General features: G+C 36.0%; 4 protein-coding genes across 8 annotated transcripts; 3 read left to right on the top strand and 1 right to left on the bottom strand.

Moving 5' to 3' along the window:
* The first annotated feature begins 2,064 nt into the window (after positions 1-2,064).
* On the top strand, positions 2,065-2,463 carry LOC115225612 (histone-lysine N-methyltransferase SETMAR-like). Its single transcript, XM_029796534.1, has one exon. It carries the CDS (start codon positions 2,065-2,067, stop codon positions 2,461-2,463), a length of 399 nt encoding a protein of 132 aa, XP_029652394.1.
* Positions 2,464-4,830: 2,367 nt separating this feature from the next.
* LOC118768297 (zinc finger protein 239-like) lies at positions 4,831-6,687 on the bottom strand. Its single transcript, XM_036514484.1, has 3 exons — positions 6,563-6,687; positions 5,351-5,742; positions 4,831-5,098 (listed from the first exon to the last, which is right to left on the bottom strand). Exons 1-3 carry the CDS (start codon positions 6,685-6,687, stop codon positions 4,863-4,865), a joined length of 753 nt encoding a protein of 250 aa, XP_036370377.1. The 3' UTR covers positions 4,831-4,862.
* A 1,154-nt stretch (positions 6,688-7,841) lies between these two features.
* On the top strand, positions 7,842-24,398 carry LOC115225611 (zinc finger protein 723-like). 4 transcript variants are annotated; one of them, XM_036514730.1, is made up of 4 exons: positions 7,842-8,065; positions 16,620-16,830; positions 22,525-22,790; positions 23,295-24,398. In XM_036514730.1, the coding sequence occupies exons 3-4, from the start codon at positions 22,573-22,575 to the stop codon at positions 23,692-23,694; spliced, it is 618 nt and encodes a 205-aa protein (XP_036370623.1). In that variant the 5' UTR covers positions 7,842-8,065; positions 16,620-16,830; positions 22,525-22,572; the 3' UTR covers positions 23,695-24,398. The 4 variants fall into 4 exon arrangements, with proteins under 4 accessions (XP_036370623.1, XP_036370624.1, XP_036370622.1 ...); XM_036514729.1 differs by lacking the exon at positions 7,842-8,065 and adding an exon at positions 11,655-12,200; XM_036514732.1 differs by lacking the exon at positions 7,842-8,065 and adding an exon at positions 11,657-12,200 and having other exon boundaries at positions 22,525-22,659; positions 23,248-24,393.
* Positions 10,083-11,618, top strand: LOC118768370 (zinc finger protein 345-like). Of its 2 annotated transcripts, none has more exons than XM_036514714.1 (3): positions 10,083-10,428; positions 10,513-10,882; positions 11,219-11,618. In XM_036514714.1, the coding sequence occupies exons 1-3, from the start codon at positions 10,293-10,295 to the stop codon at positions 11,538-11,540; spliced, it is 828 nt and encodes a 275-aa protein (XP_036370607.1). In that variant the 5' UTR covers positions 10,083-10,292; the 3' UTR covers positions 11,541-11,618. The 2 variants fall into 2 exon arrangements, with proteins under 2 accessions (XP_036370607.1, XP_036370606.1); XM_036514713.1 differs by having other exon boundaries at positions 10,513-11,064; positions 11,149-11,618.
* Positions 24,399-24,622: the final 224 nt, after the last annotated feature.

Raw genomic sequence — 24,622 nt, 5'->3', positions numbered from 1 at the left:
CGTCAACGAACATTACACCGTGAAATTTCCTCTTATCATACCAAGTAACGTTTCTCATCCTTTTGTTGGTGTCCCTCTCTAACCTATTCCAGAACTTGTTGCGGTATAGGGGGCATATACCGTTTTCGTCGTTCCTTAGAATGCGTTCGAATCTAGCTTTCGCTCTCTTGTACACTCTGACTCTATCGTCTTGTGTGTATCCGGAGCGTTGCATTCGGAATATGTAGTGCTGGATGTGTTGTTGTCGTTTTTGTGGTTGGCATAGTGGTGATACATTCCTCAATACTCTAATTAAGTCTGCCACTAGGATGTTGAGTCACTACGGATTACTAGTGGATTAGCCATCGGTTTCTGATAGTGTGAGTGGAGTATACAGGGTTTAATGGTTCCATTAACCATAGCATCTTCTATCCATAGCTCAGTATCTAGGACGGGTAATCGTTTACTGGGGTGTTTAGAGGGATAGTCTATGGTAAATTTTATATTGCTGTGGATAGAGTCAGGTATGTGTTGTATAGATGTCATCACCTGTTCTTCACTTGGTAGAGGGCCCATAATTGTGTCTGTATTATAACATTTCACAACAAGGTTAATGTCGTCGACGTAACGAGAGTACATAGCCAAGTGGATGTTACGGTTTGCTAGGCACTGTTTAAAATGTTTGTCCCACCATACCATGAAGAGGTTTGCAACGTCACCGGCGATCCCCACTCCAATAGCACCGCCTTTCGTCTGCTTATACAGTTTGTTGTCAAGCTTAAAAATATGTGTTTTCAGCGTAATTCTCAGGCTGACACCGATAGCATGTGCGATGGTGGTTCTAATGTCGTGTGCACTTGAAGGTGGGTAGTCCGGCTTTGTCCATCCCTTCCAGCGCTCACAGTGAGTCTTTCTGTATGCTGAGGTAATGGTAGGTGGTCTACCTCGTTTGTTACGGGTGGGACAAGAATATAGGCTATTTCGCGATAGGTATTCATTGGTACACGTCAGGACCAGGAAGAGCCCTAGTTCATATACATCCACATTCTTAAATATCATACCACTCTCACTAACTATTTCTATACATTTATCGACAGCAAAGTCTACATCGATGGAGGGATATAGTGATACCACATCCATGCTACCTACGATGTGGTTCCTGAGGTCACACGTGTTGTTGCATTCGTGGATCCTGCTAAGGAGGTCCTCAGTACTGTCACATACATCCGCAGATAGCTCTATTAACGGCTGTAGGAATTGTGAGAGAAAATATGATATTTTGTGGTTGTTTGCATTGTTGGCACCACAAACGGGTCGGGTGGGTGGCCCAAGTATATGATCCATATGGCTCTTATGATCTTTGCGAAGGCCATATAGGGGTGGGATTTCGTTGTTGGTGGTTAAGAAGTTGTTAGCTGTGCGCTTCTCCGACTGGAGAATGATACTCCACATCCCCATGTAAGCATTAATGATTTTTTCGTTCTCGATATATTCGAGTGTTGTAGTTTCTGTCATGTCTCTGATGTGTGGTTGCATGTTCGAAATGTAATTAGATATATTGTCAACAGACATCCTACCTGATTTGTCAGTTGGGAAACATACAATCTCTCTGTTTTTGATGCGATTTTTTAATTTAAGGTCTTTCTTAACTTTGGTGTTAAGATCGTGGGTCTTATTTACTGATCGTTCTTGTATATGCCTTTGGGTGTAATTAGAGAAGGCTGATAGAAACTTGGATTTAGTAAGGGTAAACTTCGCTTCCAAAGCAGCGTCAGTATAGGGTGATCAGTTTTACCCATTCAGAAAACGGGATTTTGTGCGTGACACCACATGAAGTGAACTGAAAACAAATGAAATATTTACGGGATTCTTCTTTACGTACGCCATATGAACACTCGTATTAAGTTGTTCAGAAAGGTCTGAGTGTCTTTTTGAAGCTAAATTTTTCAATGCTTCATTGAATACACCAGAAACGTAACAGAGTTAAAACTTTGGCGTTGCTAGAAGTGGTAGTGCATCTCGTCTTTGTTCCTCACCAAAAATCCGTTTATCTTTCGTTCTGGTTACCCTTTAATGATATTTGAAATGGATAACCAAAAATTTTATATTCACTTTGTAATGCTTTTCTTAAAGAAAAAATGTGAAAATGCTGCAAACACTTTCAAAAACATTTGTAAAGTTTGTGATGATGCTGCAGGTGAATCAACTGTTCGAAGCTGGTTTGCGAAATTTAAAACTGGAGAGTTTAGCTTGGAAGACGACAGTCGCAGTGGAAGATCTTCAAAATTGGATGTGGATGTTTTGAAGGCAAAAATCGAAGAAAACTCCAATATCAAGACTAGAGATCTTGCAGAGGAGTTGAAAGTTCTTCAAAGTATGGCTGATGAACACCTTGTGAAGCTAGGATACATTTCTTGCTATAATGTAATGGGTCCCTCACAAACTCTCAGAAAAGAATTGCTTGGAGCAGTATTCTGTTTGTAATATGTTTTTGAAATGGAATGAAAGCCTGCCTTTTTTGAAACGACTTGTGACTGGAGATGAAAAGTTATCCATTGAAAAGCGAAAGAATTTTGGAAACGTTGATAACTTAATGCATTTTATGCATAAATTCATATACTTTATAAATGCTTTCATAGACTTAATACACAGCAATCATAAAATATTCACTCTTATTTTTCACTTCTCCTATAAACAGAAAAAACTTTGCATGGTCACAATTTTTTATCTAAAAACCGAAAATTGTATAGTAAATACATTATTCTCTATGTAAAATATAGGGGTCACAATTTCATGTGGGTAAAAGTTTAACGCAACATGGCATACACTGAAAACCACATCATTGGTAACTTATAAGCCAAGGCCTCGAGTCACATTTTAATCTGTAGGTAATATAAAAAACCTTGTTTAATTAAAATAATTACTTTGCCCTATGCACCCACCATCTATCTCTCTTTATTCTTGTGATCAGAACATCACCCATCTGCTACAATCATATTCCTAACTCTCTTCTATACAACTAGCTTTAATTAACCTTTTAAACCATGTAATAAACATTACATTCCTCCTATCACACATCCTGCACACTTCTCTATTTGCCTCAATATTCGCCTTATCCTCTTCCCTCTCTTTCTTTTCCTCTAATTAAATGAAAGTATTACCGACAGGCTAAGTAACGTAACGACAAGCAGAATTATTATAAGATCACCTTTCTCTACTTCTCCCTCGCTTTTCTTCATTCTTCCCTCCTTTCCTCTATTACTCTACTTCTCTAACTAACAAAAGCATAACAGCTGAACAAACAAGCTGTTTATTATATATAGATGTATATTATTTCTGTGTGAGGTTTGGACAAAAACATTTGCAGAGTAATTACATAACGCATAAGGAGAGTGGAGAAAAAGTTTGATATTATTTATTCAGCATTACATGTGTTTCATTTTCTAATAGGAATTACAAACTTTTACAGGGAGAGAAAATATTAAAATATTCTCCTATGACAAATTTTTCAAACATACACACAAATGTGTGTGTGTACCCTTGTCCAAATATTATGTGATGCTTGTAAAAGACCATTATGCAAATGCAGTTGTTCATTTCCAGTCTTCTTTGTAAAATATTTCCTTGCTTGGAATCAGGTGAGGATTGGAGACAGGAAAGGCATCCAGCTGGAGAAAATCTCCATCAATGAATTCCATCTGATGGACAGAAGCATGGAAAAGTGAATGTTAAATGATGATGATTATCAGCATTGTAGTGATATGGTTCCTCTTCTGTATGAATGCATTTATGTTTTCATAATTGATCATTTTCATAGATTGATTCAACACAAATATCAAGAGCATTGAGAGAGGAGGGTGAATTAATTATACACAGTCATATTAATGTGAAAAATATTACATCTTTCATATTAATATGACTGCATAATTAATTCACCATTTTCAAAGAATGATTAAGCACTGATATCACAGTGATACGATTTCCCTTGTCTGTCAATGTTCTTTGATTCGTTAATGGATTGTTTCAAGTAAAAGATTTACTATAGATATCTCAGTAATATAGTTTCTATTTTCTGTGGATGTGCTTATGAGATACGAGCTTGTCCTTTTGAGATGTTGTAAACAAATATCAGTGTTACGGATCCACTTCCTAAGGAATGCACTTGTGTTTAACTAAGCAAGGATTTTATGAGAATTATTTACCACACATATCACAGTGATTAGGATTTTTTTACAGAATGAATAAACTTATGTCTAGTTAAATGCCGACTTTTAGAGAATGATTTACCACAGATATCACAGTGATATGGCTTCTCTCCCGTATGTGTACGGTGGTGCTGAGTTAAGTTACCACTATCAGAGAATGATTTACCACAGATATCACAGGTATATGTTTTCTCCCCTGTATGAATACGTTTGTGCTTCGTTAAGCTACTTCCATCAGAGAAAGATTTACCACAGATATTACAATGGTATGGTTTTTCACCTGTATGAATACGTTTGTGTTTAGTTACGCTACCACCAACAGAGAATGATTTACCACAAATATCACAGTGATGAGGTTTTTCCCCTGTGTGAATACGTTTGTGTATAGTTAGGGCAGTGCTTTGAGTGAATGATTTACCACAGATATCACAGGTATATGGTTTCTCACCTGTATGAACCCGTTTGTGTATAGTTAAATTATTGCCATCAGAGAATGATTTACCACAGATATCACAGTGATAAGGTTTTTCCCCTGTATGAACCCGTATGTGTGTATTTAAGCCATTGTTTGCAGAGGATGATTTACCACAGATATCACAGTGATAAGGTTGTTCCCCTGTATGAACCCGTATGTGTGTATTTAAGCTACCGTTCTGAGAGAATGATTTACCACAGATATCACAGTGATAAGGTTTTTTCCCCTGTAAGAACCCGTATGTGTGTAGTTAAGCCATTGTTTGCAGAGGATGATCTATCCCAGTGATATGGTTTCTCGCCTGTATGAGCCCTTTTGTGTTGAATGAAGCTACTGTGATGAGAGAACGATGTACCACAGATATCACAGGAATATGGTTTCTCACCTGTGTGAATACGTTTGTGCTTAGTTAAGCTACAGCCAACAGAGAATGATTTACCACAGATATCACAGGTATATGGTTTCTCACCTGTATGAACCCGTTTGTGTATAGTTAAATTATTGCCATCAGAGAATGATTTACCACAGATATCACAGTGATAAGGTTTTTCCCCTGTATGAACCCGTATGTGTGTATTTAAGCCATTGTTTGCAGAGGATGATTTACCACAGATATCACAGTGATAAGGTTGTTCCCCTGTATGAACCCGTATGTGTGTATTTAAGCTACCGTTCTGAGAGAATGATTTACCACAGATATCACAGTGATAAGGTTTTTCCCCTGTAAGAACCCGTATGTGTGTAGTTAAGCCATTGTTTGCAGAGGATGATCTATCCCAGTGATATGGTTTCTCGCCTGTATGAGCCCTTTTGTGTTGAATGAAGCTACTGTGATGAGAGAACGATGTACCACAGATATCACAGGAATATGGTTTCTCACCTGTGTGAATACGTTTGTGCTTAGTTAAGCTACAGCCAACAGAGAATGATTTACCACAAATATCACAGTGATATGGTTTCTCACCTGTATGAATACGTTTGTGGGCTGTTAAGTTAGTACTTTGAGAGAATGATTTACCACAGATATCACAGTGATAGCGTTTCTCCCCTGTATGAACCTGTTTGTGAGTAGCTAAGTTATCTCTTCAACTGAATGATTTATCACAGATATCACAGGTATATGGTTTCTCTCCTGTATGGATACGTGTGTGTTGAGTCAAGTTACTGCCAATAGAGAATGATTTACCACAGATATCACAGTGATATGGTTTGTCTCCTGTATGAATACGTTTGTGTTGAGCTAAGCTATTCCTGTCAAACAATAATTCACCACAGATATCACAGGGATATGGTTCTTCCCCTGTATGAATTTGTTTGTGTTGATTGAATTTACTTTCTTCTGAGAATGACTCTTTGCAGATGTCACAGTCATATGATGATTTTCTTAATTCTTCCGACATCTCTTCAAGAAAAATATAATCCATCCTTCAAGTTGTACAGATCAACAACTTTTCAAAAATATTTCTCCTCTCACCAAAATTTATGGATATTTTGCTTCTTTTTGCTTTTATAGTTTATTCCAAACAAATATCACTTCTCTTATAGTTCTTCTAAATGTGATCAATGCCAATATTTAAAAATGCTGTAAATACTGTTTGGAAATCTATCAAAGTATATTTAAAAGAGAAAATTATCTCTTGCACATTTCAGACACAGAAGTAAAGAAATGCTTTCTCTCTCTGAGGAAATATTTTACTGTAATTCAGCAATTTTTTATAGAAGCAGGATTATACGTTTGTAGAATATCTTTGCAGAGTCTTTCAAACATGATACATATTGATGATACTTTAAAAGTAAAAAATACTTTTTAGCCAATTTCATGTGATTTTCTGAAAGGATAGAAAAAAATAATATAAGACATCAAGTATGTTTAAAAGGCAGATATTCAAAAGTGAAAATTTACGACATTTCTCTTTTCATAAATTGTAGAAGCAATTCTTTATCTGAACTATTATATTTATCCCATCTCTCTGTTTTCAAGAGGTTTATATCACAGACATATCTATCGTAATAACACCTCCTGGACATTGCGTCTGTCCTAGACACACACCAATATACATGTCAATGACACTAGATATCTGATGGTTTCACCTCAGTCATGTGTCGTATTAACACAGCTTCGTTTGGTAACATAGACATTACTACTCCTCTGCCTCCTTCTGTACATTCGTAAATACACAAATACATAGATACGGGCAGCTTAATGTCAAAATTCTGAGGAGCTTGAAAAATGAAAAACAGTCAGTAAATAATCAGTATGGATGACTAACAGCATCAAAATCCTTAGTGGGGAATTTTAGATGTAGGAAAAATTTTTGGTTGAGGTGGAGAATGAAATTAGTGGAACACAGTCAAACAAGACTGTGCAGTGAGCATTTGTGAGAGAGTTCTTTAAAAAGTTACCAACGAAAATCGAATTTGGACAGGATACAAAAAACTCAAAAATGAAGGCTGTCTGTGCAAGGCCCAAGACGACCACTAACATCGGAAGAGACAGTCGAGTGGGTTTGCCAAAAACTGTTTTGAAGCCCCAAGAAATCCATAAGAAGAACAAGTTTGGGGACCCAGATTCCTTGAAAGAGTTTGGCGCGTCCTGAAGAAGGCAATGTGCTGTTGAAATGGCCGCTACGTTCACCTGAGCTGACACCTTGCCATTTCTTTCTCAGGGAGGGCCTAGTCTATGTCTCCCCTCTTCCTGCAAGCCCAGAGGAACTTAAGCAGAGAATTATTACCATACTGGTCGTGAGATGTGCGAAAAATAACAGCTAAATAGCTCATAAATCACAGTTGATTTTTTTCTTTTTTTGGTTGCATGACCGAACGATTTCTCGTACACAAAAATTTCTGAAAATTCCCCCAAATAAAAATATGTGACGAGGGATTATATTAGGTGCTTAAAGCAGCACTCCACACACACAAAAATTAAATAAATTAGAAAAACAGATTAATTCTAACTTTTAATGATGTAGAAAAACCACCAGAAATAAAGACTTCCTACGTCTCAAATAAAAGCCGTTCCATTTCCTCTCGATACGATATTTGCTTTTCGTTTCAGTATTTCAAGTGCACACTCGTATTTTTATACATTCCCCATTTCTTATAAAGACAAGACACTTGTTCAGAGTTAATTCTTCCTAATTTTGTTGCTCCGTATGCACGTGTATTGCTTGCTCTGTTCCGACTTTACAACTGATATTTAAGAGAAAATCTAATTAAATAGACACGTGATTGGTAATTAAGTGTCTAAAGAAACAAATGCAGCATTTTTTTTATTATGTTGACCTGTTAAATATTAATATTCGTCGTAAAAATTCTCTTGAAGCTGTCACTGTCCACTCTAACTTTTCACTCATTCAACATATTCTCATATTTTCATCGTTGACTCTCTCTGAATATATATTACTATGTAAGTATACTTCTATTGTATATGTATCATATTACGTACGTCTGTTTGTTTCGATGTGTTGAGTAAGTTACAAGAAAGAATCTCACTAAACAAAGACGAAATAGCGGAGGTAAAGGGCATGGACCGCACCTACCTTTCCCTAATTTTTTTGCGATGGAAACCTACTTTTTCAACTTCGGTGAGGCTGTTCTTTCAATACTTTCGTTGTGTTCTCCTTTACATTCAGATATTTCATTGCATCTTTCCTTATTTCCTATATTATTTGTTAACGTCCGATGGATACCTTGTGTAGATAACTTTTCTCTTTCTTCCTCACATGTAAATTCCGCGGGAAAATTACGATGTAATTTCTAAGACATGCGGAATGTATAAAAATACGAGTGTGCACTTGAAATACTGAAACGAAAAGTAAATATTGTATACAGAAGAAATGGAACGGATTTTATTTAAAACCTAGGAAGTCTTTATTTCCGAAGGTTCTTCTCCATCATTACAACTTACAATTAATATCTATTTTTCAAAGGAATCTTTCTTTAAGCACCCAATGTAACCGCTTATCACATTTTTATTTTGGGGGAATTTTCAGAAAATTTCTGCGTATTTCTGCTGTACATGCAAGGATTCAAACGGTTATGAAACCAACAAAGAAGGGGAAAAACCGATTGAAGAGCAGTTTAGCTGTTATTTATCGCGCACCACGACACCTGATACCTTCCGAGTTTCTTTCTCACTCTTACGTGCTAATGTTTTTCAATATCTTTATTCACATAAACACATTCAATGGTCCGTTGTTGGGATTTAAGGCATTATATATGAATTGCACTCTGTGTTTTATGTTATTTTCAATAATTACCTAAGTTATCCTTTTCTCTCTTCGTAATACATATATATTTAAATTCAAATTACGATGAACGTAAACAAACAAACGAAGTTTGCTTTAGAAGCTTTGAGATGTCTTAGGAAGTTAAAGAAGTGATTTTAAATTCTCAAAGGCAGGATATTGCTAATAATATAGCCTGAACAGGATAAGCTACCCCTATTTTGCAGAAAAGTGTTGGCGGCCGGCTATGTGATTCGAACTCACACCTCCGTGATTACGCATCGCTGTATTTTTCACTCACCACGATAAACAATATTTCCTTGCGATGTAAAAAGGAAGAGAAACATTAATTGTAAGGTGTAAGAATTTAAAAATAAAGAAGAAAACGAGAATAATTTAATGTTAAAACTACATCATTTGCCCCCATTGAGAAGGATTGTCACCAATTTCCTTCTCCACCTCAACCAATAATTTTTCCTACATGAAAAATTCCCCACAAAAGATTTTGATGCTGATAGTCATCCATACTGATTATTTCCTGACTTTTATTCATGTTTCATGTTCCACAGAATATTGACATTAAGCTGCCTGTATGTGTGTATTTATAAATGTACGGAAAGAGGCAGGGGAGGTGTGATATCTCTTTTACGACACATGACTGAGATGAAAACATCAGATATCTAGTGTTATTGACATGTATATTGGTGTGTGTCTATGACAGACTTAATGTCCAGGAGATGTTATTATACTACACATATCTACTCCCTGATATAAACTTCTTGAAAACAGAGAGATGGGATAAATTTAATAGTTCAGATAAAGAATTACTTCTAAAATCTTTGAAAACAGAAATGTCGTAAATTTACACTTTTGAATATCTGCCTTTTAAACATACTTGATGTCTTATATTATTTTTTCTATTCTTTCAGAAAATCGCCTGAAATTGGCTAAAAAGTATTTTTTGCTTTTAAAGAATCATCAATATGTATCATTTTTGAAAGACTCTGCAAAGATATTCTACAAACGTATAATCCTGCTTCTATAAAACATTGCTGAATTACAGTAAAATATTTCCTCTGAGAGAGAAAGCATTTCTTTACTTCTGTGTCTGAAATGTGCAAGAGATAATTTTCTCTTTTAAATATACTTTGATGGATTTCCAAAGAGTATTTGCAACATTTTTAAATATTGGCATTGATCACGTTTAGAACAAATATAAGAGAAGTGATATTTGTTTGGAATAAACTATAAAAGCAAAAAGAAGCAAAATATCCATATATTTTGGTGAGAGAAGAAATATTATTGAAAAGTTGTTGATCTGTACAACTTGAAGGATCGATTTTATTTGTTCTTGAAGAGGTGTCTGAAGAATTTTGAAAATCATCATATGACTGTGACACGTACAAAATGTCATTTTTAGAAAAACGTAAATCCAGTAAACACCAAGAAATTCATACAAGTCAAGAACCATATCACTGTGATATCTGTGGTAAATCATTCTCTGATGGCAATACCCTAATTAAACACAAACGTATTCATACAGGTGAGAAACCACACCACTGTGATATCTGTGGTAAATCATTCTCTGTTAGCAGTACCTTGACTGCACACAAACGTATTCACACAGGGGAGAAACCATATCACTGTGATATCTGTGGTAATTCTTTCTCTGATGGAAGTAGCTTAATTAAACACAAACGTATTCATACTGGGGAGAAACCATATCACTGTGATATCTGTGGTAAATCATTCTCCGATGGCACTAACTTAACCCAACACAAACGTATTCATACAAGGGAGAAACCATATCACTGTGATATCTGTGGTACATCATTCGATCAACGCGGTAACTTAACTCGACACAAACGGGTTCATACAGGAGAGAAACCATATCATTGTGATATCTGTGGTAAATCATTCTCTGATGGCACTAACTTAACCCAACACAAACGGGTTCATACAGGGAAGAAACCATATCACTGTGATATCTGTGGTAAATCATTCTATCAGGGAAGTAACTTAACTACTCACAGACGGGTTCATGGAGGGGACAAACCATATCACTGTGATATCTGTGGTAAATCATTCTCTGCTTGCTATACCTTAACGAAACACAAACATATTCATACTGGAGAGAAACCATATCAATGTGATGTCTGTGGTAAATCTTTCTCTGATGGAAGTAGCTTAACGAAGCACAAGCGTATTCATACAGGGGAGAAACCATATCGCTGTGATATCTGTGGTAAATCCTTCTCTGAAGGAAGTAGCTTAACGAAGCACAAGCGTATTCATACAGGAGAGAAGCCATATTCCTGTGATATCTGTGATAAATCATTCTCTGATGGCAGTACCTTAATTAAACACAAGCATATTCATACAGGGGACAATCTATATCACTGTGATATCTGTGGTAAATCATTCTATGTTCGCAGTAACTTAACTCGACATACACGTATTCATACAGGTGAGGAACCATATCACTGTGATATCTGTGGTAAATCATTCTCTGAGAGCCGTAACTTAACTCAACACACACGTACTCATACAGGGGAGAAACCATATCACTGTGATATCTGTGGTAAATCATTTCCTGATGGTTGTAACTTAGCTTCTCACAAGTGTATTCATACAGGTGAGGAACCGTATCACTGATATATGCGGAAAATCATTCTCATAAAATCATCACTTAATTAAACACAAGTGCATTCGTTATGCAAAAGATCCATAGCACAGTGACATTTTTGCATGACATTCCGTCAGAAGGTCAAGCTTGGAACTTATAAAGAACTCTACACATGATAGAAACTATATGAATGTGACATCCATAGTAAATCTTTGACATGAAATCATCCATTATTGAATCAAAAGAGCATTGACAGAGGAAGGAAAACATATCACTGTGATGTTAAACCTGAATCATTCTTTCAAAATGGTGAATTGTTTCTACACAGTTCTATTAATATGAAAGATATAACTGTAACCTAAGCTATTTGTGCTAAATCAATCTATGAAAATGATCAATTATTGAAATGTAAATGCATTCATACAGAAGAGGAACCACGATGATGATGATCCTCATCATTTAACATTCTCCTATTCATGCTTCTGTGGATCAGATGGAATTCATTGATGGAGATTTTCTACATCTGGGTCCCTTGTGACCAATCCTCACCTGTTTCCAAGCAAGGAATTATTTTTCCTGGTGAGACATATTTTACGCAGAGGACTGGAAGTGAACAACTGCACAAGTATGACGGTCATGATGGCCCTTTACGAACATCACATAATATCTGGACAAGGGTCCACACACATGTATGTTCAAAGATTTTCTTAAAGGAAATCCTTTACATTTTTTCTCTACATGTAAATGTTTGTAAATGTATACCGTAAATTCTTAAGTATAATCCGCATTGTTTTCCCAAAATTTATGGGTCAAAATCCCTAGCATGTACTATATAGCAGGTTAAAATTGAAAAATATCTTCTAAGCAATGTCCGAGTCTCTATTTTGCTGTCAGGCAATGTTTATTCAGACGCATTTTGTGCTGTCAGGCGCGAAAATACCTTAAGCTAAGCCTGAAAGCAATGAAGTCATAAAATAATCATCCATAACTTGCAATAAGCAACATTTATTAAAATAAAAGTATTCAGAACACAGAATAACATGTAACAAAAACAATTTGCAAACATATTTACATTCCCATATAACAGTTAAAAACATTACCACTATTGTATTACGCATGCTTGGAAGTGTTTGTTTGACTAAGTGCTGCTGGCTTAATGACGCAGGACTCAAGTTAGAGAAGGGGTGTGTATTATACACAAGGTTTTGGTTTAGGTGTTATACTCAAGGGCGGACTATACTTGAGGATTTACAGTATATATATATATATATATATATATAGTAACCAGCTTGTTTGTGGTTAAAGTTGGTGTGCATCAGGGATCTGTGTTGTCACCATTGTTGTTTGCAATAGTGGTTGATGTGGAGAAGGAGAGTGCAAGAAAGAGACCGTAAATAGAGATACTGTATGCAGATGACCTTGTTCTGATGAGAGAGAAGTTTTGGAAATGGAAGGAGGCATTTGAAAGCAAGGGTTTGAAGGTAAACCTTGGGGAGAGAAAGGTGATAGTGAGTGGGGTGGAAGAAGTGTTGGTGAGTAAGGTGGATCCATGTGGTGTCTGTGGGAGGAGGGTAATGGCAAATGCAGTGTTGTGTATGACATGTGATAACATTGGAAAAATCCACATTTTTCATTAAAAAAATTAGGACCTGGGTTTGCACTCCCTTAGCAAATTTTGTTGCTGGGCCACTATTCATATGTGTAGGTAAAATATGTAAAAGAAGAAAACGAGATTTCACATGCACACATGAAGCTTGTAAGAACAAGTATTGGATCTTTTCGGTTTGAACGGCAGTTTTTTCTAGTGGTGTCATATGAAATTGTCACCCATAATTATGACCCTAGTATCGATCTATTGCATTTCAATGTGTTTTAGGGTTAGGGGTGGTGGGAAGGGGATCTTTTTTTCTTCACAAATGTAAATAAACCCAATCTGTTTCTTAAACGAGGGACATATTCATACTGCACATAATGTTTTTTACCTCAATAGATGTCATTAATTGGTTGAAAATGCAGAAATTGAAGAAAAAACGACAAATATCTTACAAAGTATAGAATTTTCTAAATAAAGCCAAGAGTAAAAGATGTTTTATAAACAGATTCAACAAGTATACGAAGTTTAAAATTTTTTAGTTGCGTGGAAATTATTTTTAAAAACTGCCGTTCAAACCGAAAAGATCCCAAATATTTAAGGCATTTTTCACCAAGTTTAAAATGCAACACACACAAGAAGAAGCATGCAGTTGACAAGACACGTGCTCACGGAAACTAACGGAAAGTTGGTTCTATTGTCTACTCAAAACGAATGATTACACAATTTTTATGTTGACCCGAAAAATACGAATTAATGTTTGTTGTAAAGAGGAAGAAATCCTCTTGAAGCTATCATTGTCCACTCTGACTTTAGTTCTAACCACTTCAACATATTCTCACATCTTCGTTGACTCTCTCTCTCTCTTTTCGCATATGCATTACTATGTAAGTATTAGATTTAATTAAACATTTCTATTGTATATGTGTCATATATATTTCTTTACTAACCACAAGGGGCTAAACACCGACCCCAGTGCGTAATTGGTACTTATTTAATTGACCCCGAAAGGATGAAAGGCAAAGTCGACCTCGGCGGAATTTGAACCCAGAACATACCGGCATACAAAATACCTATTTCTTTACTGCCAAAAAGGGGCTAAATATAGAGGGGTCAAACAAGGACAGACAAACGGATTAAGTCGATTACACCCTCTCCAGTGCGTAACTGGTACTTAATTTATCGACCCCGAAAGGATGAACGGCAATGTCGACCTCGGCGGAATTTGAACCCAGAACATACCGGCAGACGAAATACCGCTGAGCATTTCGCCCGGCGTGCTAACGGTTCTGCCAGCTCAATATACATCTGTTTGTTTGGATGTGGTGAGTAAGTTAAAAGAAAGAATCTCCCCAAACAAACACGAAATTATAGGAAAGTAAGGCTATTATTTTAATACTTTCATTGTGTTGTCGCTTTCTTTTAGACATCTCACTGCATTTTTGGTTATTTTTCTATATTTGTTAACGTCAGATCATTATCGTGTTTAGATAACATTTTCTCTGTGTTTCTGACTTGTTAATTTGGCAATAATTAAGTTAATTGCGAGAAAATTCCGATGTAATTTGTAACAAAAAAATGGGGAACGTGTAAAAGTACGAGTGTGCACTTGAAATACTGAAACGAAAAGGCACTATCGTCTACAGAAGAAATTAAACTACTCTGTATTGAAACACTACAAAGTACCCAATTTGACCAACAATAAAAATCCGTTTATATAACCTTTTAATTAAAAACTAGTCGTCAATACATTAAAACGTGGCGGATTTATGATGTAAGTACGTGCAAACCCCGCTTCTAACTTTTTTCTAATTGTTACAAATTTTTTCGTTTGTCTTCTGCGTAATGGAATTAATATGATTATGCAAAAGAAAGAATAAAAGAAAAATTTTTAACCAACTCCCTCCATCCTAATTCCAAAACTTTCCACTGTTTTTCTTTTTTAATTCGTAGTTTTAACTGGTGAACCTCATGAGGGTGCTTGGTTTGTTCCAGCGCACCACCCGTTATAACCCTGTAACCTTGCTGCCGTGCCTCAATAGTCTTTGGTGGGGTTCCACAGCGCCCCAAAATTTGCAAACGAAGGAGTTGAATTCGTTTCTTTTTTTTACCTTGTTTTAAATACTTCAAAATCCAAATTCCCAAAATATGGGCCGAAATTTTTATGCGTGCTAGAAACGGTTTAAAATGTTGGAGGTAAAGAAGGGGTACACCACCCGTTTTCGGCCTAACTAAAACCAACCCTAAAGACCGGGTGTACGTATTCTTTACTGTCGCCGTTAAAAATTAAGGAAATAGATTTTGGGGAGATCTCTTATTGTGACTGACTTTTATTTCGTTATTCTAATATCTTTTGAAACTTATGCATATATAAATACATACAATATATATATATATAAACATATACACATAGATTTTTACATAATTAGCTTTATATTCATCCTTGTATGTTGACATTATTACCCGGGAACGAAATCGAAAAAAAATAGTGGAACTGGTGTAAAAAAAAAAAGAGGGTAGGGAACGAATATGGGAACAAAAAGGCCCGGAAAGCAACAGGGATGGGGTGAGGCCTTTGGAAAATTCACAAGATCCGATGTTTTTCCCTCATAGCTTTAAAAATGGGTTTTTAAAAATGAAATTTTATATAAATACCTTTCAGACGGTATAGATTACGATTATATAGAAATTTGTGGGGAAAACCTTTTCCAAGGGGTGGGGAGAGGACTTCGGACGATTCACAAGATCCGAGTTTTTCCCTCATAACTTTGAGGGAAATATAATCCTTTTCAAATTACAAATTAGGCTTTTCCTCAGGAATTTCGATGCTAAACATCCCTTTGAAGGGTTCAGGTCTTTACTTCTACCGTGTTTATATATATATATATATACTTATATATTTATATATATATGAAATGCTTAGCAGTATTTTGTCTGTCTTTACGTTCTCAGTTCAAATTCCGCCAAGGTCGATTTTGCCCTTCATCCTTTCGGGGTCGATAAGTTAAGTACGAGTTGTGTACTGGGATCAATCTAATAGACTGGCCCTTCCTCAAAAACTTCGAGCTTTGTGCCTGAGAGTAGAAAAGAATGTTGATACTTTACTGACTTTTCTCCATGTTTCAAGCTCCACAGAATTTTGACATTAAGCTGCCTTTATCTATGTATTTGTGTATTTACGAATGTACAGAAGGAGGCAGAGGAGGAGTGATGTCTGTGTTACCAAACAAAGCTGTGGTAATACGACACATGACTGAGGTGAAACCATCAGATATCTAGTGTCATTGACATGTATATTGGTGTGTGTCTAGGACAGACGCAATGTCCAGGAGGTGTTATTACGATAGATGTCTGTGATATAAACCTCTGGAAAATAGAGAGATGCGATAAATTTAATACTTCGTATAAAGAATTACTCCTACAATTTATGAAAACAGAAATGTCGTAAATTTGCACTTTTGAATATCTGCCTTTTAAACATACTTTATGTCTTATATTATTTTTTATATTCTTTCAGAAAAATCACATGAAATTGGCTAAAAAGTATTTTTTACTTTTAAAGAATCATCAATATGTGTCATGTTTGAAAGGCTCTGCAAAGATATTCTACGAACGTATAATCCTGCTTCTAGAAAACATTGCTGAGTTACAGTAAAATATTTCCTCTGAGAGAGAGAAAGCATTTCTTTACTTCTGAAATGTGCAAGAGATAATTTTCTCTTTTAAATATACTTTGATGGATTTACAAAAGTATTTGCAGCATTTCTAAAAATTAAGATCACATTTAAAAGAAATATAAGAGAAGTGATATTTGTTTGGAATAAACAAAAAGAAGAAAAATATCAATATATTTTGGTGGGTGGAGAAATATTTTTGAAAATTTATTGAAGTGTAAAACTTTAAGGATTCATTTTATTTTTCTTGAAGAGATGTCTGAAGAATTAAGAAAATCATCGTATGACTGTGACATCTGCAAAGAGTCATTCCTAGAAGAAAGTAAATTCAGTCAACACAAACAAATTCATACAGGGGAACAACCATACAAATGTGATATCTGTGGTAAATCATTCAGTCGAAGAGGTACTCACAAACAGCTTCATACAGGGAAGAAACCCCATCAGTGTGATATCTGTGGTAAATCATTCTCTGTTGACAGTCACTTAACTCGACATATACGTATCCATACAGGAGAGAAACCTTATCCCTGTGATATCTGTGGTGACTCGTTCTCTGTTGGCAATAGCTTAACTCATCATAAACGTACCCATACAGGAGAGAAACCATATCACTGTGATTTATGTGGTAAATCTTTCTCTGAAAACGGTAGCTTAGCTCAACACAAACGTATTCATACAGGGGAGAAACCATATTCCTGTGATATCTGTGGTGAATCATTCTATCACAGAGGTAACTTTACTACTCACTCAAGGGTTCATACCGGGCAGAAGCCATATCACTGTGACATCTGTGATAAATCATTCTCTGTTAGCAGTTGCCTAACTAGACACAAGCGTATTCATGCAGTGGAGAAAACCTCCCCGTGATATCAGCGGAAAATCATTCTATGAAAGAAGTAACTTAACTACTCAACATGGGTTCATACAGAGGAGAAACCATATCAATGTCATGTCTGTAGTAGATCATTCTCTTGTACTTACTGCTTAGATCAGTGGTTTTCAACCAGACTTCCGTGGAACCTAAGGGTTCTGCCAGTACAGTCCAGGGGTTCCGCAAGAAGTTACAAAAATGCTAAAATCGACAGTAATTTTTAATTCTCCTGTGCAGATATGTGTGCATAAGACAATTAAATTATTGCACAGGGGTTCCTCGAGCCAGTGGAATGTTTCCTTGGGCTTCCACTCCAGCAAAAAGGTTGAAAAGCACTGGCTTAGATATTCAGAAATATATCCATACAGGAGACAAGGAATACCACTGTGCCATGTATGGTAAATCATTCTCTTAGTAGTTGCCTAACTAAACAGAAGTGTATTCATACACTGGAGAAACCATATCACTGTCGTATCTGTGGTAAATGATCATCCTTTAAAATTCAGTTATTCATGCTTCTGTCTATCACACGGACTTCATTGATGGAGATTCTCTTCACCCGGGTACCTTTCCTGTTGCCAATCCCCAAATGTTTCCAAGCAAGGAAACGTTTTCCATGGTGAGACGTATTCGACACAGAAGACTGGAAATGACCAACTGCATTTGTATGACGGTCATTTACAAACATCACATCTGGACAAGGGTACACACACACATATGTATGTCCGGAGAATTTCTTATAGGAAATATTTTACATGTTTTCTCTTCATCTAAAAGTTTGTGATTCCTATTAGGAAATGAAACACATGTAATGTTGAATAAATAATATCAAACTTGTATCTGGTCTCCTTATGTGATATTTAATTACTCTGCAAGAAATAACCAAACATAATGCAAAAATAATATGTGTATATACCCTCGTTTTTTTCTGTGTTCCTTTCTGTAGAAGAGCAAAGGCTCGAAACGTAAAAGACTTTTTCTATTCCTGAGCACTATACTAATACAACTGTTTGTTTTTTTCGTAAACTCTCCCTATATATATATATATAAATAGATAGATATATATAAATATATAACCAGCTTCTCTCTCTCCAACTGGTATACTTTTGTTATGTAGAGTAGGCATGATAGGGATGGAGGAGTGAAGAAGAAGTAGAGAAAGGTGATCTTATAATAATTCTGCATGTCATTATGTTACTTAGCCTGTCTATAACACTTTCAGCCATTAGAGAAAAAGTGGGAGAAAGAGAAGAGGATAAGGTTAGGAATGAGATGGGAAGAGGAAGAAAAGACTCAGAAAGAAGTGTGCAAATCCTTCCTGTCTTTCCTAAAGGGAGCAGGGCTGATGAAGTGCACGCATGCCTTAAGTCATCCATGTTGTGGCCCCAGGTTAAGACCTTAAGCCTAAGCACAAACATGCATGCACACTGGCTTGGTGATAGAATGTCAGCAGCATTTGCTGAAGAAATTTTAGCCCTTGGAGAAGGCAAGGTCCCTAGGAATGATAGGGGCAACATATCAGTCTATGAACTGTGCAACTCCGTGAACAACCCTTCTGGTTTTTTTGGAAACTGTTTCCCAATCTGGAAAGTAATTCTGCAGACATCAATTGGCTCAGTGAAAGAACCATCCTGGCCCCACAAAACATAGGTGTCAGTGCTATCAATGACCAGCTCATATGATGAATTCCGGTGAGGAGTACATCTACAAATCAATTGACCGGACGTCTGACCCCGAAGGCATTGTCATTTACCCTAACAAATTTCTCAACTCATTGGAGCTAGCAGGGCTTCCACCTCACATCGTTAGGCTAAGGGTCGGATACCCAATTATGCTAATCAGAAACTTAATTCCTCCTAAACAGTGCCACAGGACCCGCTTAGTAATCAAGTCCCTGACGCCCCACTTGATTGAGGCCACCATTGTAACAGGGTGCAGGAGGGGTGAAAATGTTTTCATTTCAAGGATGCAGCTTTATCTCCTCACGGTTAGACATGCCGGTGAAGTTCTGCAGATTGCATTTTCCGGTCAGACCATGCTTCACCATGTCCATCAACAAATCCGAAGGCCAAACACCATCGGTAGCAGGCATCGATTAGGGGTTTTCCATTCAATGAGGATAAATAATTGATAAACTATTTCCTTATAGGGTTTCTGCTAAAATTGACTACACCCCATTTTCAGCCATAACTTTTAACAATTTTGACATGTTTTCTTCAAACTCGATGCCAGCACTACTTAGGACTCATGGGATCTTTGAATGCTTTAAGTTCTCAAAAAAACGATAAGTGGAAATAATCGATAAACTGATTCCTTATGGTATTTCCCATTCAAATTGCCTGTGAACTGAAAGAAGCCGGTCGTATATATGTATATATATATATATGTATGTGTTTGTTTGTCTGTGTTTGTCCCCCTAGCATTGCTTCACAACCAATGCTGGTGTGTTTACGTCCCCGTCACTTAGCGGTTCGGCCAAAGAGACCGATAGAATAAGTACTGGGCTTACAAAGAATAAGTCCCGGGGTCGATTTGCTCGACTAAAGTCGGTGCTCCAGCATGGCCGCAGTCAAATGACTGAAATAAGTAAAAGAGTAAAGAGTTAAAGAGATCCCACTTTCAGCCAAACTTTTTACCAAATTCAGCACTTTTACCAAATTCATTGTCACTTATTTTGGTTTGAAAAAATCATTTCATCATTAATGATCCGAATTTAATACCGAGCAACGCCGGGTTATACTGCTACTCAAATATATATCAGTAAAGCCGTTAATATTTCAAGAAAAGAGTTAGTTCCCCTTGTCTACTCTTCCTACTTTTGCTTCTTCCTCCTGTTTCTCACGCACCTTGATTGTTTGATCAGTTCCACTTTACGACTGATATTTAAGAGAAAATCCAATCAAATATATACAAATGATTGCTAATTAACTGTCTAAACAAACAGATACAGCATTTTTTATTACATTGACCTGCAAAATATGAAGTAACGTTCGTTGTGAGAAAGGAAGAAATTCTCTTGAAGCTGTCAGAGTCCGCTCTGACTCGTTGACTCTCTCTTTATATCAATTACTATGTAAGTATTATAAAGACATTTCTATTGTATTAAGTATCATATTACGTACATCTGTTTGTTTCCATGTGTTGAATAAGTCAAAAGAAAGAATCTAACCAAACAAAGAAGAAATTATATGAAAGTAAGGCTGTTCTTTTAATAATTACGATGTAATTTGTAACAAAAGATGGGGAATGTATAAAAGTACGATTGTGCACTTGAATTACTGAAACGAAAAGTCAATATCTTTTACAGACGAAATGAAAGGTCTTTGAATTGAAACACTAAAAAGTACCTAATTTGACCAAAAATAAATATAAAAACCCGTTTATATAATCTTTTACTCGAACATTAGTAGAGAAGATATAAAAAAATATCGACACGACGTATAAAACGAAGGCTGATCACTATTGTTTAAAAACTATCGCCTTGTGAAATTTAGATTACTCAAATCAGTCACCAATAATTTAATTTTCCATGCTTGAAGCATTATAAACATTTTTATGTCCATTAAAATATATAGACATTATAATAATAATAATCAAAATGTCACTGAGAATGGTTTTAAGTGTGGTTCCACATTTTAATAATTAGGAAATACAAAACCGAATTAAGAGGAAGCATTATCTTAATTGAGTCATTATGTCGTTTAAAAAAAGAACATAATAAATCCCTGCTATTTCTAGCAGGCAAAGTGACTGCATACAGCATGGGTTACCTTTGAGTTTGTTCCCTCTTTTCAACAAACTCCCCTCCACACACACACTCTAGACCGATTTTGGCCCTTCTTTTCTCCAGACTGATTCTGGCACTCAAAAAACAGGGGAGAAACCCTTTCGGTTAAGAAAAACAATTTTACCTTTTCATAGGAGAAAGTGTTTGATATAAGGGCGATTTAGCTTCACCAAGTGAAAGAGTGCAAATGAAAGGTAGTTTGGAATCTGCTACAGTGGCATCAGCTTAACGCAACACAAACGTATTAATTTGGAGGAGAAACCAGATCACTGTAATATCTGTGGCAAGTAATTCTATCAAAGAGGTAACTTCACTACTCACACAAGAGTTCATGGAGGGGAGAAGCCATATCACTGTGACATCAGTGGTGAATCATTCTCTATTAGTATTTGCCTAACTAGACACAAGCATACTCAGACCCTGAAGAAAACCCCCTTCAGATGAAAACATTAGATATCTAGTGCCATTGACATGTATATTGGTATGTGTATGTGTCTAGGACAGACTTAATGTCCAGGAGATGTTATTATAATACATGTGTCTACTCCCTGATATAAACTTCTTGAAAATAGAGAGATGGGATAAGTTTAGTAGTTCAGATAAAGAATTACTTCTACAATTTATGAAAACAGAACTGTCGTAAATTTGCACTTTTGAATATCTGCCTTTTAAACATACTTGATGTCTTATATTATTTTTTCTATTCTTTCAGAAAATCACGTGAAATTGGCTAAAAAGTATTTTTTACTATTAAAGAATCATCAATGTGTATCATGTTTGAAAGACTCTGCAAAGATATTCTATAAACGTATACTCCTGCTTCTATAAAACATTGCTGAATTACAGTAAAATATTTCCTCTGAGAGAGAAAACATTTCTTTACTTCTGAAATGTGCAAGAGATAATTTTCTCTTTTAAATATACTTTGATAGATTTCGAAAAAGTATTTGCAACATTTTTAAATATTGGCATTGATCACATTTAGAAGAAATATAAAAGAAGTGATATTTGTTTGGAATAAACTATAAAAGCAAAAAGAAGAAAAATATCCATATATTTTGGTGAGAGGAGAATTAGTATTGAAAAGTTGTTGATCTGTACAACTTGAAAGATCGATTTTATTATTCTTGAAGAGATGTCTGAAGAATTAGGAAAATCATCATATGACTGTGACATCTGCAAAGAGTCATTCTTAGAAGAAAGTAAATTCAATCAACACAAACAAATTCATAAAGGGGAAGCACCATATCACTGTGATATCTGTGGTAAATCATTCTCTGTTCGCAGTAGCTTAACCAAACACAAGCGTATTCATACAGGTGAGAAACCATATCACTGTGATATCTGTGGTAAATCATTCTCTGATGGCAGTAGCTTACCCAACCACAAACGTATTCATACAGGGGAGAAACCATATAGCTGTAGCATCTGTGGTACATCATTCTCACATCACAGTCACTTAATTCGACATACACGTATTCATACAGGGGAGAAACCATATCACTGTGATATCTGTGGTAAATCATTCTCTGATGGCAGTAGCTTAACTAAACACAAGCGTATTCATACAGGGGACAAACCATATCACTGTGAAATCTGTGGTAAATCATTCTCTGATAGCACTACCTTAATTAAACACAAACGTATTCATACAGGAGACAAACCATATCACTGTGATATCTGCGGTAAATCATTCTCTTGTGCTCATAGCTTAACTATTCACAAGCGTATTCATACGGGAGACAAACCATATCACTGTGATATCTGCGGTAAATCATTCTCTTATGCTCATAGCTTAACTACTCACAAGCGTATTCATACAGGAGACAAACCATATCACTGTGATATCTGCGGTAGATCATTCTCTCGTGCTCATAGCTTAGCTATTCACAAGCGTATTCATACAGGGGACAAACCATACCACTGTGATATCTGTGGTGAGTCATGCTCTGATGGCAGTAGCTTAACTAAACATAAACGTATTCATACAGGAGAGAAACCATATCACTGTAATATCTGTGGTAAATCATTCACTGTTAGCAGTCACTTAACTCAACATACACGTATTCATACAGGGGAGAAACCATACCACTGTGATATCTGTGGTAAATCATTCTCTGTTAGCAGTAGCTTAACCAAACACAAGCGTATTCATACAGGTGAGGAACCATATCGCTGTGACATATGTGGTGAATCATTCTCACAAAAACATCACTCAATTAAACACAAGTGTATTCGTTGTGAAGTTGATCCATAACACAGCAACATTGGTTGTATAACATTCCTTCAGAAGGACAAGTTTGTATCTCATAAAACCCTCTACACAAGAAAGAAACTATATCAATGTGATATCAATGGTAAGCCTTTCATCTGAAATGATCCATTAACGAATCAAAAGAGCATTGACAGAGGAAGGAGAACATATCACTGTGATAGCAGTGCTTAATCATTCTATGAAAATGGAGAATTATACACAGTCATATTAATATGAAAGATAAAACCATACCCTAAGACATTTGTGCTAAGTCAATCTATGAAAATGATCAATTATTAAAACATAACTGCATTCATACAGAAGAGGAACCATATCACTACAAAGATGATAATCATCATCATTTAAAATTCGCTTTTCCATGCTCCAATGGATCAGATGGATTTCATTGATGGAGATTTTCCTGAGCTGGGTACCCTTTCTTGTCACCAATCCTCACCTGTTTCCAAGCAAGGAAATATTTTCCCTGGTGAGACATATTTTACGCAGAGGACTGGAAATGAAGAACTGCACAAGTATGACGGTCATGATGGCCATTTACGGACATCACATAATATCTGGACAAGGATACACACACACACTCACGTGTATATATGTATATATGAAGAATTTCTTATAGGAGATATTTTACATGTTTTCTCTTTGTCTAAAAGTTTGTAATTCCTATTAGGTAATGAAACACATGTAATGCTGAATAAATACTATCAAACTGTTTTCCAGTCTCCTTATGTGATATGTAATTACTCTGCAAAAAATATTATCCACACATCAGACAAAAATGATATTTATGTATATATATAATAACCAGCTTGTTTGTACAGCTGTTATGCTTTCATTAGATTAGTGGAATAAATGAGGGGTGGGGATAGAAGTGGAGAAATAGAGTAAGGTGATCTTATAATTCTGCTTCTCA

Source organism: Octopus sinensis, linkage group LG28 (genome assembly GCF_006345805.1).
Source record: "Octopus sinensis linkage group LG28, ASM634580v1, whole genome shotgun sequence".
NCBI lineage: Eukaryota > Metazoa > Mollusca > Cephalopoda > Octopoda > Octopodidae > Octopus > Octopus sinensis.
Note: the sequence above shows the minus strand (reverse complement) of the source record. Positions and strands in the feature narration are given on the sequence as shown.

Excerpts from the sequence above, each read along its gene's own strand:
- LOC118768297 (XM_036514484.1), bottom strand. The coding sequence starts at position 6,687 with ATGTCCAGGAGGTGTTATTACGATAGATATGTCTGTGATATAAACCTC. Across the intron at positions 5,743-6,562 it reads TTTATGAAAAGAGAAATGTC|AGATAACTTAGCTACTCACA; the intron begins GTAAATTTTCAC and ends ATTCAGTTGAAG. Across the intron at positions 5,099-5,350 it reads TTATCACTGTGATATCTGTG|GTAAATCATTCTCTGTTGGC; the intron begins GTAAATCATTCT and ends GTGATATCTGTG.
- LOC115225612 (XM_029796534.1), top strand. The coding sequence starts at position 2,065 with ATGGATAACCAAAAATTTTATATTCACTTTGTAATGCTTTTCTTAAAG.
- LOC118768370 (XM_036514713.1), top strand. The coding sequence starts at position 10,293 with ATGTCATTTTTAGAAAAACGTAAATCCAGTAAACACCAAGAAATTCAT. Across the intron at positions 10,429-10,512 it reads ACACAAACGTATTCATACAG|GGGAGAAACCATATCACTGT; the intron begins GTGAGAAACCAC and ends GTATTCACACAG. Across the intron at positions 11,065-11,148 it reads TGGTAAATCTTTCTCTGATG|GAAGTAGCTTAACGAAGCAC; the intron begins GAAGTAGCTTAA and ends CCTTCTCTGAAG.
- LOC115225611 (XM_036514730.1), top strand. The coding sequence starts at position 22,573 with ATGTCTGAAGAATTAGGAAAATCATCATATGACTGTGACATCTGCAAA. Across the intron at positions 22,791-23,294 it reads CACTGTGATATCTGTGGTAA|ATCATTCTCTCGTGCTCATA; the intron begins ATCATTCTCTGA and ends TATCTGCGGTAG.